Source organism: Natrix helvetica (genome assembly GCF_964273705.1).
Source record: "Natrix helvetica genome assembly, chromosome: 5".
Classification (NCBI taxonomy): Eukaryota; Metazoa; Chordata; class Lepidosauria; order Squamata; family Natricidae; genus Natrix; species Natrix helvetica.
In genome coordinates this window covers 44,621,494-44,637,782 of record NC_138551.1, presented here as the reverse complement: position 1 = coordinate 44,637,782, position 16,289 = coordinate 44,621,494, and the positions used below count along the sequence as shown (strand labels likewise).

The 16,289-nt window shown below is 37.1% G+C and overlaps 1 protein-coding gene across 1 annotated transcript; it reads right to left on the bottom strand.

The window, feature by feature from the left end:
• Positions 1-926: 926 nt before the first annotated feature.
• On the bottom strand, positions 927-16,262 carry DNAJB11 (DnaJ heat shock protein family (Hsp40) member B11). The gene is made up of 10 exons (XM_081954468.1): positions 16,096-16,262; positions 13,364-13,520; positions 11,499-11,596; positions 9,157-9,289; positions 8,169-8,311; positions 6,046-6,128; positions 4,844-4,901; positions 4,022-4,133; positions 3,307-3,466; positions 927-1,297 (listed from the first exon to the last, which is right to left on the bottom strand). The coding sequence occupies exons 1-10, from the start codon at positions 16,161-16,163 to the stop codon at positions 1,233-1,235; spliced, it is 1,077 nt and encodes a 358-aa protein (XP_081810594.1). The 5' UTR covers positions 16,164-16,262; the 3' UTR covers positions 927-1,232.
• Between the last annotated feature and the right edge of the window lie 27 nt (positions 16,263-16,289).

The window sequence follows — 16,289 nt, the reverse complement described above, 5'->3', positions numbered from 1 at the left end:
GGTTTTCCAGATTAAACAAAACAATTTCATATTCAGTCAAGGAAATAAACATTATTTACTGCTAGGTCATTCTTGAGACTAAGAGGCTGATCCAGAGTCAGAAACTGCAGCCATCTTTTCAGTAGATATATAAATATGATAGTTCAAAATTCACAAAAGTCTGCATGAGACAGTTACGGGTGTGCCTATTAGCCAAGACACTGGGAAAAATAGAAACTATGTGCCTTCCTAACCATATCTTGTCCGATGGTCCTATAGCCATGTTGAGCAGTTACAGTGTCTTTGTTGTATGTACTGAAAATATGCCAATATTTATAGGAATGAGTACCATACACTGTGCAATATGCATAATTTGAAAATATCTGGGACATTTTAAACACTCAGATTCCATACTTTGCAGTTCTGGAAACATATGTATGTGCTACTTATAATATGAATTGGCCCAAGGTTCTCACAAATTTATAAACTAGTATTCTTACTCATCTAGTTACTTAAAATGTTGAACTGCAAATTAGAGGAAATATCAATATAGGGCTCGGTTTAAAAAAACCAGCAGCTCCTATCTAAGTGAACAAAAGCAACATAGCACATTTTCTTCTAAGTGCAATGACAAACTGTTAGTAAAAAGGCTCTCAGTTCATTTAAACCAGTTTCTCTCAATTTAACATTTCTAAGTATTAACTTGCAAAGATCCCCTATGGATGGTGGTAAAACTTAACACTTCTACAACTGTAAGTAACAAAGAGACACCTGGCAGTTTAACCAGAAGAGAGGCCAGCAATTTACAGAGGTAGTTGTTATCTGCCTCAGATTTGAACAAGAAAAATAGGGATAAATGTAACTCCAGGATGGGCCATAGAACATCTCACAACCAAGGTGATACAAGATAAAGGATCCATGAAAAAAATATAAAAACTCATTAAGAATGGCAAGGAAAGTAACATCAAAATATATTTGAAAACGGAACTTCAGTGTGCTAATTCAGTTAAAAACACGATCTCTCTCTCAACTGTTGGAGCCTAATTGCTCCAAGTAGAGCACAAGTTGTATCCAGAATAAAGAAATTTCATTTGTTGTCTTCTGATCCATCCCAAAATTATCCTTGCTATTGTAAAAAAAAGGTTTCAGAGGTTACTTCACCCTCTGCATTTGTTCTACAATGACCAGCAGAAAAGACTGCAGTTTACAGTACTTATTTCATTTATGCACAAGAAAGTCCATTTGTCTCAGCTTCAATAGCCCTGCAGTCCATTGTACACCTTCTGAACAGATGCTTGTTTCAGCAATTGTTTGAGACCTGCAAAATAATAAAATCACAATCACAATACAACAATACACTTGAGACTGCTACTATATTAAGGGGAAAAACAGGCATTATTCTTAATTCTCAATCAGCATATTACTCAATACAGTTCAGAGAGGAAACTTTCAATAATTCTATAGTTAGTGCTCGGCTGATCACAACTGAGCCCAAAATTTATGTTAAGTGAGTTTTGCCCTATTTTATAACCTTTCTTGCCATTGTCGTTAAGTGAATCACTGCAGTTGTTAAGTTAGTAACACGGTTATTAAGTGAATCTGGTTTCCCCATTGTCTTTGCTTGTCAGACGGTCGCAAAAGTTAATCACATGACTCTAGGACACTGCAACTGTCATAAATATGAACCAGTTGCCAAGCATCTGAATTTTGATCACATGACCAAAGGGATGCTGCAACGGCTGTGCGAAAATGGTCATGTCACTTTTTTCAGTGTGGTCGTAACTTCAGTCAGTCACTAAATGAACGGTTGTAAGTCAGGGACTACCTGAATATATTCAATTATTTTGAAAAGGAGACAATCACATTGTTTTGACAAATAGTTACAGCAGAATGAGAACAAGCCAGGTACCTTTCTGAAAAAGATCCCAACTACTTTTAAGATTAGCCATTTCATTCTATAATGAGCAATTTCAAATTTATGACAATGGGTGCTTTCTTGGTTGCTATTTACTGTATATCTTCTAAAATTTGAACTAAAAGAGATCCTAGCATAGATCTCTTAATATGCTACAATGAACTGTTTTTAAAAGTATATGTTGCTTTGGGGCTGTATAATTTAATAAATGAATCTACTTTTTTCAGAAGTTATTTTTATGGTTCTTAGCATCTCTAAACCAAAACCATAGGACTTTGGAATGAGTTTGGAAATCACATAGTACTTGATTGCCCATTTGTGTCATTTCTGGTTTTCAGATCTCCACGAAATTTTTTAATGTAGCCACTGTAGCTTCTTATACTGTTTTCATCTTATTAGCTTCTGATATGTAGTACTATTTGTTTTTGATGAATTTATTAAAATCTGCTTTATTGATATTCAGCATTTTTATTTGACTATGTTTAACTTTTAAATGTTTCTTTATGCTAAGAACCACAAAAACAACCAACATGTTTACTTCCCCACAATGTTCCTTCTGCTTCTACTTCAATCTTCCCAACTGGTTAGCATCAAAAACATGGTTAGCATGATTACCAGATTACCCTAATTTTAGTGTTTTTTCCCATTCCTTAAAAATTAAAAAATTGTCAGTTAGGGATGTCAGAAATTTTCCTTCAAAAGATGTCAGGGTAATTAAATACCTCAATGCTATTAAATTTAAAGTTAAAGTTTTTCCCTATCCAGTCATATCCATAGGGGATGGTGCTCATCTCCGTTTCTTAGCCGAGGGAGCCAGCATTGTCCGAAGACACTTCTGTGGCCATGTGGCCAGCATGACCACATACTGGGGCGCACGGAATGCTGTTACCTTCCCAGTGAAGTGGTACCCAGTTATCTACTTGCATTTGCATGCTTTTGAACTGCTAGATTGGCAGGAATTGGGGAATTGTTGGAAGGAATTGACAGGAGTTCCCCCTGTTGTGCATGCTCAGGTCTTGAAATGGGCTGTCAACTTTCCAGCTGACCTGCTCAGGATCTTAACCGCTAAGACATAACATCCTGTTTAATTACATTTAGAGGGCAGCTTATATTTTATGCCTCCTTAAAAAATATGCAGTTTGCTTTAGAAAAGCATTATTCCCATCGTCTCTTTGTTTAGCAGGTGACAATCAACACCAACATCAGTACTGTAGGTTGATTTCTTGACACATTTTTTGCTGAGCAGGCAGGGAGCTCCTTGTTCTGGCACTTTCTGTTACTTCTGCCTCATTTGGACATATTGGAGCCTCTAGATTTCTACATTCTGAGCATTAATATGTTGACAACCAAGGTAATGAATTTAGTAAGTCAATGTTCTTTCTGAGTTATCATTATGTTGCTACTATACATACTTTCTCGCTGTTCTCCAGTCAACTGTTCTTTTGGAAATTCAATATCAAATGTAATGATAAGGGAGCCTTTGATGTTATTGTTATCAAAGTTTGGAAGACCTTCTCCTTTCTTCCACAGCTTGGCTCCAGGTTTTGTGATTTTATCTCGAGCAATATGGACCTAACAAAAAAACATACATGTTAAAGATTTTCAATAGGATTAACATGTTTAAGTGGGAAATATTTTACCAAAAGTAATCATAATGCCAATACAGGTAGTCCTTGACTTACAATCACAACTGAGCCAAACATTTCTGTTGTTAAGTGAGACATTTAAGTGAGTTTTGGCCCATTTTATGACCTTTGATGCCCCAGTTGTTAACTGAATCACTGCAGTTGCTAAGTTAGTAACATAGGTGTTAAGTGAATCTGGCTTCATTGACTTTGCTTGTCAGAAAGTCACAAAAGCAGATCACATGACTCCAGGACACTGCAAACGTCATAAATATGAACCAGTTGCCAAATGTCTGCATTTTGGTCACATGACCATGGAGATGCAGCAAAGGTCGTAACTATGAAAAATGGTCATAACTCACATTGCCGTTGTAATTTTGAATGGTAACTAAACTGTTGTATGTCAAGGACTATCTGTAGTATATCTTAATGCCAACAGGTGTATTATGGATACAAAAGGATTCTTTGAAAATGTTTTCAGACAAAGTAATCGTCTACTTACCTTATGTCCATCTAAATGAGCAATATCCATTTCAAATCCAACAAGAGCTTCCACAAGTGAGATGGTAACATTTGTATACAAATCATCTCCTCTTCTTTCAAAGACTGGATGCCTGTAGTCAACATATTAAAATATAAATATTTTTTATTTCTTACTTCTTCTGGCATGGCAAAATCACTCTTTTTACAGCATGTGAAATTAAAAAAATATAATTTAAAATTACTGACAAATTTGAAATTATGCATTAATTTTCTAAAGAAATCAATTTAAATCATTTTGAAATTTGAGTGAGTACAGTATGCAAAGTAATGTTTTGAGTCATGATTAGAATTAAATTAGCATTTGTCCTAACACAGGGATATTGATTCTAATTTTATGTACTAGTGTTTATACATGTAAGATGTCTCTGGATCTGTCATAATATGGCATAGAAAAACTTTTAGATCTTCACAGTGACTCTGTGTGTGTTTCCTTTGAAATCATCTTTAAACATTCAGTGCAGATATTTTTTCCAGAAACAACTCAACTCAGCTAGTCTTGGGTAATAGTTGAGAAAGATTTAGTCTGCTTCAGGCCACCATTGTTTCCCAGAAGCAAACATTTTTAATGCTCTATGCACTTCTTGCCCCGAAGGATAATCTTACAGTCGGAGCATCTCTGGTTTGATGGAATAATCTGCCCACCAAAGCCTTTGACTGCATAACATTTTTTTCATGCAAAAATATGTTAATTGCTAGTACCGCTAAAGCAAATGTGTTCATTGATAGCTAATATAGAAAAAAAAACATTTGGTAAATTATTTCGTAAAGCAGACAAACTTACTTAAGAACTTTTATTTGGAAGCGCAAGTCTCCTGGTTCTCCATCAACATGTGGTTCTCCTAATGAAGTTTGAACAAGTGTTAGGTATGTTTAAATATTTCATAACTAAACCATCTCTTTATAATGAGACCTTAGGTTAGTGATGGCTAACCTTTTTCTAAAGGTGTGCCAAAATTGTGTCCGTGCTTTCTATCACCCCCCCCCCCCGCACATGCGTGCGCGCACCCCCCCCCCCAGGAACAAACTTCCAGTTTGCCCATTGCACCTGTTTTCGCCATCCCCATGCTCCGGAGGCTTTCCTAAAGCCTGGGGAGGACGAAAACGGCTCCCTCCTGCCCTCCGGAAGGCCGAAAAACAGCTGGCCGGAGCACACAGGCATGTCGGATCTGAGGGCTGATGGGCCGGCAAATATGGCTCCGCGTGCCACACATTCGCCATCACGGCCTTAGGTCAATGTTTCACAAGATTTCTATAATGGCATGATCTATCGAGATGGGGACTTTTTCCTCAAACTCTGTCCTGGTAAGTTAATGAAATCTAGTTAACTAAAAAAATTGGTATGGTTTATTAAGGCAAAAATCTAAAAATACAAGTTTACAACGGGTTAGACTGAATGTAAAATCTTATTAAACTACCTCTTTTGCTCTGCATAAAAATCTATGGTTAGCACATAGTTTTTGATATAATAATTATCCAATTTATTCAGATTATGAAATATCTGGCAACAAGAACAAAAATAGGTAGTGTTGCAGCGACAGGGATAAAAAAAATTCAAGGATGATAAGACTGACCCACAAGGTTTCTATTTGTAGTGTCATAGGAACTCACAGCCGAGTCCCTTGTGGAGAGGGAGCGGCTAACAAATCAAATAAATAAATAAATAAAGTTCCTTTGAAAATCATTATGTAGACATTGGCCAAAAAGCTTATAAAATAAAAAAAGAGAAAGAAAAAATGTCATGACATACAGAAGATAAATAATTTTCTGCACAAGATTATGTATCTTCTGCATGTATTTAAATTTTAGTAGTGTTATTGGAAATAATTTTTCAAAGGCACAAAATGTTCCAAGTATATTTATAAAGCAGAGTCCAAATTTCCAGCCACAATTTATTTTCATCAGTTAGAAGTTTTTCATTTCTCACATAAATTTAAACTTCCAATAAGATGTAAAGTGTTAAAGAATAACAATTAAAAGATGTACCTTCCCCTATAAAGGGATATTCCATTCCATCCCTAACACCAGGTTCTATCTCCACCTCTAATGTTCGTTCTTCATTCACAAGTCTGAGAAACAGGAAAATATCAAACAGTCAAACAATAAATATAATTATATGAAAGCGGAGATTCCCCTTTATCACTGCACTATTTTAAGTATTTTCAATCAGACTGTATTATATTTTATTTATTTTACAAATGTTAGTCTACTCATGCTTACAGTTGTGGTCCTAGGTTTACATGCCCCTTGCAATACACAAACCCCTCATAGGTTTACATACCTCTTGCAGAATTTTAAAGATGTGGTTCATTTTATAAGTGAGCATGAATTTACTTACACATTTTTGCCATTTGATTGAAATTAAACATTCAGGCATCTAAGAACATCACAATCATAAAACAAATCATAGCAATAAATGAAATAATAAAATTGTTCTGTTCAAAAATTCCCATACTCTCAAATATTTGGGCAGCCTGAAAGTTGTGAATGGGACACACTTGGACTTTTCAACATGATGATGATCTGATACCTAAAGCTATGTTGACCCTTCAGCAGCTGCAGAACAAAGTAAAGGTTCAAGAGTGGCAGTCAATTTCCTGACTGCCACATCATTGAGCCTGTCTGAGATCTCAAACATACAGCTCATTCTAGACAACCAAAGTGTCAGTCCTGGAAGCCATCTTTTACATTGGGCCTTCAGGCGTGCCATTTTTTGCTCTGGGAAAATGGGAGGGGGGATTATATGGAGTATGGGTGATATATAGTCAAAATAACATTCCTTTCTCAGAGAGTCAAGGACACCTTGCCCTGCAGCTGCAATGGTGTGACTGGAAGGCATCTCCAGTTTTGGACAGTGCCTGATTTGGTCATATGATGGACATGTGATGGACATGTGGGTGCTGGACAGGGCCTTAAACTTTCATTTGGGTGAGGAAAACCTGGAAACTTTCTGATTCGGATTTTCCCAGGTGTGTCAATATGACATCTCTAATAAAATGGAACTTTGAGGAAACTCAAGCCTCAAGAGTTTTCTTTTGTTGGGGGTGTTACTTGGAACCCTGACATTAACCCGAATCAGAAAGTTTCCAGGTTGTGCAGGACTTGCAGACTTTTTGCCAAAAGGATAGATAGCTTTACCACACGAGAAAATAAAGGGCTTCATTCATAACTATCCTAATAGACTGCTTAGGATGTTGATGTTAAATGGAGCAATTAGGACCGTTAGGACCATTGATGTTAAAGGGAGTAATACATACTATTAAGAACTAAGAGGATCCAAACCACTGTTTTATTATGTTTTTATTGCTATGGTTTAAAGATTGTGCTATTCTGAGATGCCTAATAGCTAAATTCGAATCACATTATAAATCTTTTAAAAATTGTTTGATTACTTTTGTTTACTTACAAAATAGTCCATAATGTATGAACTCTGCAAGGGTTACGTAAATTTATGAGCACAATTTTATTTACATAGCTACAGGAAACACCTCAAACCTTAGCTAAAATATATATGTTGTACAACAGTGTTTCTCAACTTTGGTAATTTTAAGACATGTGGACTTCAGCTACCATGCTGGCTGGGGAATTCTGGGCATGCATCTTAAAGTTGCGAAGATTGAGATACACTGTTATAGGAGGAATGGCTCTACATGGGTAAAAATTTGAAGGCCAAATGTATAGATATTCACAAAGCACCTGGATATCCCTTTAAAAAAACGATGCCTTCCTGGAATAGCATAGTACCTTCTACACTGCACTCCTTAGTAAAATATGTATTTGATTTAAAGAATTGTCAGCAGGTGCTACCGTATATCCTCTAAAGACACCCCCACTTTGAATTTGAAGCACTGCATTGCAACTTTTATTTGGCAGAACAAATCTACCAGGGATGTTATAACGACAGAGCAATTGTATGGGCGCCTTTCAGTCCCCGTGAAGATTTCCAGGCACAAAAGTTTCTCCCTTCTCTTTTCAAGCCATAAAAAACCCAACAACAGTGTACGCCACCTTGTGGCTCATACTGGAAATGGAACCATCCTCCCTCTTGCTATTTGTAACAATTATGTATGATAGGCAAGCACCAAATAGCCACAGGACCTCAAACTCACTTGACATTGGGACACTCATCACAGACAACTTCTTGTGTCATCTGGAAACGTCCTGGGCCTAACTGGGTTGTTCTCATCTCTTGCCGGCAATTGCATTTCCGCTTCCCTGGTGCCTGTCTTGCAACTGGCTTGTTTCTAATAACCTGCAAACAGGTAAAGAATGAGGTTATTGGATGCAAACTTTACAATATACAACACTTTAGCCTTTCAAATGAAAAAAAACAAACATCTCATTTACAATACACTGGATTTTCAGTTAGCATTTAGTTGTGATTATTATTGATCTTTCCCTTATTTAAAATTAATAGCTCATTAACAAATAATAATTTATTAAATAAATTATTTAATAAAATAAATACCAATTTAGAGATTTATAATCTTAGCACACAATAGAATTAAGAATCCTTTGACCATGTTTGAAGACTTACTCAGTTTCCTTTTCAAAAGTACTTCAATGAAGTTAGTGATATCCCACCCAGATGCTTCAGAAAGGGAAAACGTGAAAGAAAAAGCTATAGGGGAGACTTCAAATCCTAGCTAAATTCCTATACTTTAGATGATAATCACAGCGATTATACTTAATTTCAAATATAATTAAATATGCATGTAACAGAAATAAAATTTAGTTTTTATCTTGGTTCCACTCATTACTTTTTGGAGGATGTCTGTCATCAAAGGCAAAAAAGTGTCTTTGTCTGGAAAAAAGTTACACAGTCCTGTTGTGTGTAAACAAGGCCACTGATTAATTTGAATTGCTCTCCTATTCTTTCTTTCACAAGCAGGTAGCACTGAAACAACAGAAAAGAGTTACCTAACATTCACCATGCACTGCAATTCCACCGGGAGTACATAGGTGGTCCCAAGAATATTTTTGGTGTTTCCCTCATATTCATTCACTGAAAGAAAACTACTGTATTTCTAATAATGACGCCTGAAAAACAGATTTATATAAGCAAAGGAGACTGATTAAGCAAATTGCCTAACTTACTTCCACAAAATTTCCCGAGTACACTTCTTCCAGTGTAACTTCTAGGTCCACAATAATGTCGCTTCCCCTTGGAATGTTCCTGTCTTGCTGGCGAGGATTGCCTCCAAACATAAAACCAAAATCTCCAAAGAAGCTGAAAAGACACGAATATTAATTCATTTAGCTTTCTTTCTATTAAACTTACAGGAGAGCAGGTAAGAATTACTAACTCGGGCAACTACCAGTATAGGAAATAAGATTTACTGATTTATGAGAAGAAGATATAATAGAATCAGACTTGCAAGAGTCTATTATTATAGCCAATCTCAATAAAAGTAGTTTTAGACTTCCTGTAGAGTTATAGTGGGGATGATATCAATTTTGCAAGTCTCCTATGCTCTTTTATTGAGATAAGCCAAATACTTTTCCTTTGCTACTGGAGACTGGCTATAATTCAGTTTAGTGAATTAGTGAGGTGTCTTTCTCAGCCACTTTCAAATCTTATCTGGTTTTTATGCTGGACTTAAAATATGTTTTATTTCTTGTCTTGGCAACAGAGCTTGCATATCTTCATCAAGGCCATCTTCCTTACACTCTACAGCAACTCAGGGAATTTTTAGCTAAGATGCAACTCTATTTTGACAACCTCCTTACTTGATTTGCTGTTTAGGGCTCTAGAGAAACTTTCATGGAATTATTAGCTAGCTATGGAGAAACAAGCCATATAAGAATACATTTATCCTTGGTTGTAAAAATAGAATTGACTGGGCAAAACAACCATCAGCTTCCTATAAAAACTGGTATTTTCTTTTAGAGGAAAAATATAGGTAGTCTTTGACTAATGACCATAATGGAGCTTGCCCATTATGGTTGTAAGTCATGGTGATCATAAAAATGTGGGTTAGGTGACTGACTCAATTTTATGACCTTTTTTGTGGTAGTCATTAAGCAAAACCACAGTCATTAAGCAAATACCACCATCATTAAGCAAACCAATGATCCATGGTTTAGTCAAGAGTCAGAAATGCTGATTTTCGGCAAAGCTGTCACAAAACGTAGTCAATGTGATTCTGGAATGCTGCAAATGCCATAAATATGGCCATATTGCTAAGCACCTGAAGGTCTGTGATGTGACTGTGGAGGGCTGCGACTGTCAAAACTTTAAATGTGGGTTGTAAGTAGCCCCAAGATAGGTATCTTTGCAAGTTGAGGACTACCTGCAGAAGGAGTCTATTAGATAAAAGTGACATACACTTTGTAATCAATACACTAACTGTGAACTCAGTGTGAACTCATATTAATTCTATGTTGCCAGGCCTGTAACTTGTTTGAAATAAACTGATAACTAAGCCTCCGCACAAATCCACTGACTTCTTAAGTTTGTGCCCTTAGTGATTCGTGGTTTTCCAAATGTTAAATGGAATTGAGCATTCAGATTCAGATTTAAGGCAGAGCTATTTCAACTAAACAAATAGCATGGAATGTGACTGTTATTGTCTCTGTTGCAAGACAGCAATTCCTGGTGAGGGTTCCTCCATGGCGTAGTGTTAACTGAACAGGCAGACCTGGCATGTTTTAATGAAATCTGACTTGTGTTCTCAGAAATGTGTGCAGGACACTCTGGGTTTTAAACAACATGTAGGACAGCAATGAGAATGCTGCTGGTCAGAGCTATGACCAGCAGCCTTTTTGTTTTGTCTTGCAAAATGTGAATGCCTGTATGTCAGACTGGAGCTCCTGCTTATGACATAGCTTCTAAGTCCATGGAGTAATCAGAGTTGAAAAGTTCCCATTTTAAGCCCACATTTTGAGCCCACGCTTGAAGATGGCAGGTGCGATCCTGCCGAAACGTTGCAAAGACAATCTCAACCTTACACGGGAAAAGACCCGAATACAACAAAACCAGCATACCTACACCCGTGAAAATCTACGAATATATATATATATATATATATATATATATATATATATATATATATATATATATATATATATATATATATATATATATATATATATATATATATATATATATATATATATATATATATATATACTTCTCCAGAGGTTGCATAGGGTCATCATTATAAGTTTCCAACTTAAGTGTTATGAACAACTTTCTAACTCTAACTTTCCAATTGATATGGTTTTTATTGTTCTGCTGGCATTTACCAATAGCAATTCTCATTGCTGTCTTTCATACTGTTTAAAATTAGTATTAGATGCTTCATTGCAGTTTTGCTCTTGCTGAACAAAATATAATAGTAACATGGCTAAAATCAATGAATAAAGATGTCATTGTACTATACTCTAAGATAACACTTTATTATGCAAAAAAGTGGGAAGGAGCAAAGCACACTTACTGTGAAAAAATATCTCCATGAGAACTTTGATGTCCTTCTTTCAGCCCTTCTTCACCGTAGGCATCATATTGCTTTCGTTTTTCCTCATCTGACAATACCTGCAGGAGACATAAATTGCAAGTATTAACATAGGTTTAAGCTATTCTAAATAGGAAAATGGATACAACTATCATTTTGCCTTCATACCATACAGATCTGATAATTTTGTGGTTGTCTGATATTTTCCAGAAAGAAATGTTTTCAACTGAAAGCAGTTTGTGTCCATCCCTTACCTATGTATCACACCCAGAATTCCACAAATGGTTTCCTTTTCAGAAAATTATATCCTGGAAAACTATTAAGACACACTTGAATGGCCAAATCATAATGTGACCCATAGGCTTTTTTGGGGGTAAAAAATAACCAATCCAATGCCACCAAATATTGCTGCCACCAGGAATATTGGTGGAATATTGCTGCCTTGATTTCACAGCCACTTCTGCTTCAAGAGACACACTACTGAGTGTCCCCCAATGCCTCCAGGCCTCAGAGGATATGGCCAACTCCCACCACTATGCTGCTAGCCACTGAACAGCTAATCAGTTTGCCAACTACTCCTTTGTGGACCATAATTATTTTTAAGGTATCAGAACTGCACTTTTCATAATACTTCACTATCTTTTATCTCTATATAACCAGTGATCACCTAGATAAAATTAGCTTGCAATCTCCAAAAATAGTTATTTTGTATTATTCTTTCTTATAGCATACATTATGTTGCAGCTTGTTCAGAATTGTTAACCCATTTTGTCATAAGACATTTTACAGGTCTGTCTACAAGAGGAACTAATACCGGTAAGTACTTAACTAGCAAAAGGATTCTAGTCCAAGGAAAAAGGTTTAGAAGAAACTGACAGAAATGAGGAAGAAGCATGAAGGATAACAGCTTAATCTGTTTATTTTCTTTTCTGTTACATGTTAGCTATTCACTTTTCTATCCTGATGTGTGTATAAGGAAGCTACACACAGACAGAGCAAATCTTATTATTAAAGCTTTTTCCCCATACATAAATTTGGAGTAGCATGTCCCAAAACAATGCAAGAATATGTCACATCCTTTAAAGTAAAGGAAAAAGGAGAGATCCATGGCTTTCCAAATTTGACAAATTAAGCAGAAGCCTCTGCTTGCTCCCCACCGCACATAGCCATCTACATATCTTTCTCTTGCCATTAATCCATTAATCATTAATGAAAGTATTCTTTAGCAACAGCATATTAAATTCCAATGCAACATTCTAACACATAATTTTATACTTTTAGACATCACATAATGAAAGTTCATGTTTTGACATATTTCATCTGCTACACTTAAACACTGAATAGAAATAAAATCCTCTATTGCTTATTCACAAAAAATAGCACTTTCCATCAATCATTTTCAAGTACTCAATTAAATCAGCCTAAAGAAAATGAAGGTAAGTTTTCAAGAACAAAAGTCTCATTAATGTCACAAACATGTTGCTATTCCCAGTTAGTATCCATCCTACTAAAATTCCATTGAAGAGAACAATCCAGGAAGCACAGGATGCCGTATGAAGCTGAAAACCTACCTGTTTCGACTAGCTGACCTGGCATAACTCTACAACCTCCCCAGCCCAGGGCATTTTTAATTGTAATTTTAGTTTTTAAGGGTTAATTTCACTGGGGTTTTAACTTTTTTAAGTATTGTAACTTATTTATTTATTCTTACCTCCTCTATACGCTATATAATACCTTTGTACGTCGCCCCGAGTCCCTGTGGGGAGAGGGGGCGACTAATAAGTTCAAGTAATAAATAAATAAATAAATAAATATGTTGACCACAGGCTTCTCCCAAATACACTTACCTCATAGGCAGCCCCAAGATCCTGAAATTTTTCCTGTGCTTGTGGATCATCAGGGTTTCTGTCTGGATGAAGCTGAAGGGCTAGTTTTCGGTAGGCCTTTTTAATATCTTTAACAGATGCACTGCGAGGAACTCCCAAAATCTTATAGAAATCTCTCCTGAAAAACAATAAGAGGTTATTCCCTCTTATGATCCTCAAATTAAAAAAATATTGGGAGAAAAACAATTTATGTTCTTCTCTGCCATAAACTGATAATAACAAGAATAGCAAAGTAAATAGAAAATTCTACAAGCCTTGTAATCTAAGGATAGTTGCACGTGTTTTTTTTGCTAACCTATGATCTTAAAGCTATAGTCTTACATGTATTTCAGCTATCATATTTAGAATTACATAGCAAATACAGATAGCTGTGCTCACTCCTGAATCTAACGACTCTTCAGATAATTACTTATACCCTAATCACCCCACGATTGGATTACTGCAATGCACTCTACCTAGGCCTTCCTTTTAAGAGCATTTCAAACTACAGTTAGTCCAGAATACACAGCATTCAATGTCCTTTGGTATATCTATGACATTTGCAAATTACACTGGTTACTGGTAAACTTCTGATTATCTTATACAACCCTTCCTGGCATAAGACCAGGTTATTTGAGAATCACCTGTCTCCAATGATTTCTGCCTGTCAACTAACATTAGTCAGAGTTAATGTGCTCCAGGTCTCTTCAACCAAACAATGCCATCAATTACATAGAATTCAGAAAGTATGGTTCTTTCTGCTATAGTCTCTTCCATCTGGACTAATAGCCCCCAAACATCTATGTAGCTCCCACTGTAATAATGTTTTAGAAGTATTTAAAAACTATGACGGTGCTCCCACCCCTTGGGATACGGTTATTGTGAATCCTGTTGGTGGAGATTTATGGGGAAGAAGGTCGATATATGGGATATGGTAGTCCAGACATTTCAGATTTTTTTTCTTTGTTGTTTTTCTGTTTTTAAACTGTAAGCAGTCCAAAGCAATTTTGGAACTTGATTGCCTCCAAATCTAATGGACCAAAGGGAAAAAAACCTGTAATCCTTACACAACTAGAAAACTCTAAGCTGGGAAAGCCTGGCATAAGATTAAAAAGGTCAGAGAAAATTCCATCATTTATTTGTTCATTCAAAGTTACACCCTTGAATATATTGGCAGAAACAGGAATAAAACTCTAAGTATAAATAAATGCACTCTATGTGTTGAGTGGAAGAAATATCCTACCTTTCAATACAATTTTCAAAGAAGCTTACAGTTTTTTTAAAAGAAATAAAAGGATTATATTTTTAAAAATGGAGTGGAATAAAATAAAAGCATATTAATAATTAATAAAGGAATTAATAATCAAAGTTATTTAATGACTTATATGCCTGTTGCTATAAAATTATATCAAAAGTAGGTGACAGCTAAGCTTTCCTCAGGAAACATTACATAATTGGACCCGTACTGAGAAAGTCAATAACCAAGAAAGGTAGCAAATTCAAACAACTGATTTCAGTAGGATAGAGAACAAGTAAAAGTGGAAACTTGGATATGGATTCCAGCCACTGAAAAGAAGTAAAGTAGTAACAGGTCTAAAGCAAGCTTCATGACTGAGACGGGGAATTTGAACCTGAGTGGTTATACAGGAAATCCACAACTTACAACAGTTCATTTAGTGACTGTTCAAAGTTACAACAGCACTGAAAAAAGTGACTTATGACCATTTTTCACACTTATGACCATCGCAGCATCCCTATGGTCATGTGATTTACATTCGGATGCTTGACAACTGACTCACATTGATGACAGTTGCTGTGTCCCAGGTCCACGTGATCAGCTTTTGCGACCTTCTGACAACCAAAGTCAGTGGGGAAGCCAGCTTCACTTAACAACCATGTGACTAACTTAAGAAATGAAAATGATTCACTTAACAATGGTGGCAAGGCATAAAATGGGGGCAAACTCACTCAACTAACATTTCACTTAGCAACATACATTGGGGGGGGGGTGTCAATTGTGATTGTAACTCGAGGACTGCCCATACTCCTAACACACCATGTCCACTACCACTCATCTCTCTTCCTTCACCCTCCCCAGTGTTTTAAAACACTGGGCACATCTACCTATGAAGGCACAAGGAAATAGAAATGTTTCCTGGCCACCTGCGAAGGGGGATGGAGGAGGAAAGGGCAATGTCGTTGTTGTTGTTAGTTGTCCGACATCACGTGTTCGACATCGCGACCCCATGGACAATGTTCCTCCAGGCCTTCCTGTTCTCAACCTCCTCTGGAGTCCATTTAAGCTCACACCTATTGTTTCGGTGACTCCATCCAGCCACCTCATTCTCTGTGGTCCCTTTATTCTTTTGCCCTCTATCCTTCCCAGCATTATGCTCTTCTCCAGTGAGTCCTTCCTTCTCATTAGGTGGCCAATAACCAATAAAGGGCAATAACCACCTACAACTCTCCATAGGAAGAAACAGCCAGGAAGCAGAGGGAGAGGGAGCTGTCCGCATACGAGGGTGAGTAGGTGGAAGATTGGTGGATGGGGGGTGGGGGTGGGGTGGGCAGAACGCAGCAGGTCCAGCTAGCCTTCCAGAACAGCGAAAGGGGAAGAAAGGCAGCGGGGGGCTCCACCCTACCGCGGGGCCACCTGCAAACCGTAGCCCGGAACGGGGTTTCCTTCCGGCCACTTCTTCCTTCACTGCACTCACCCGGCGATGGCGTCCCCAAGCAGGCACAGCAGTAGTAGAAGGAGGCCACCGAGGGAGCGGGGGGACATGGCGGGGGTCTAGTCGAAGCAGCTCCCGGCCCTTACCTTCCTCACGCACCGGTAACCATAGGCACGAAAGAGAACCCCCCGGTACAGCGACGCGGCCAATCAGAGCCCAGCAGAGCAGGCAACCCG

What these genes read in the sequence shown, in the direction of transcription:
- DNAJB11 (XM_081954468.1), bottom strand. Translation starts at nt 16,163, where the DNA reads ATGTCCCCCCGCTCCCTCGGTGGCCTCCTTCTACTACTGCTGTGCCTG. An exon ending in CTTGGGGACGCCATCGCCGG is followed by an intron (nt 13,521 to 16,095) that starts GTGAGTGCAGTG and finishes ATTGTTTTTCAG; the next exon opens with GAGAGATTTCTATAAGATTT. An exon ending in CTCATTTAGATGGACATAAG is followed by an intron (nt 3,467 to 4,021) that starts GTAAGTAGACGA and finishes TTTTTTTGTTAG; the next exon opens with GTCCATATTGCTCGAGATAA.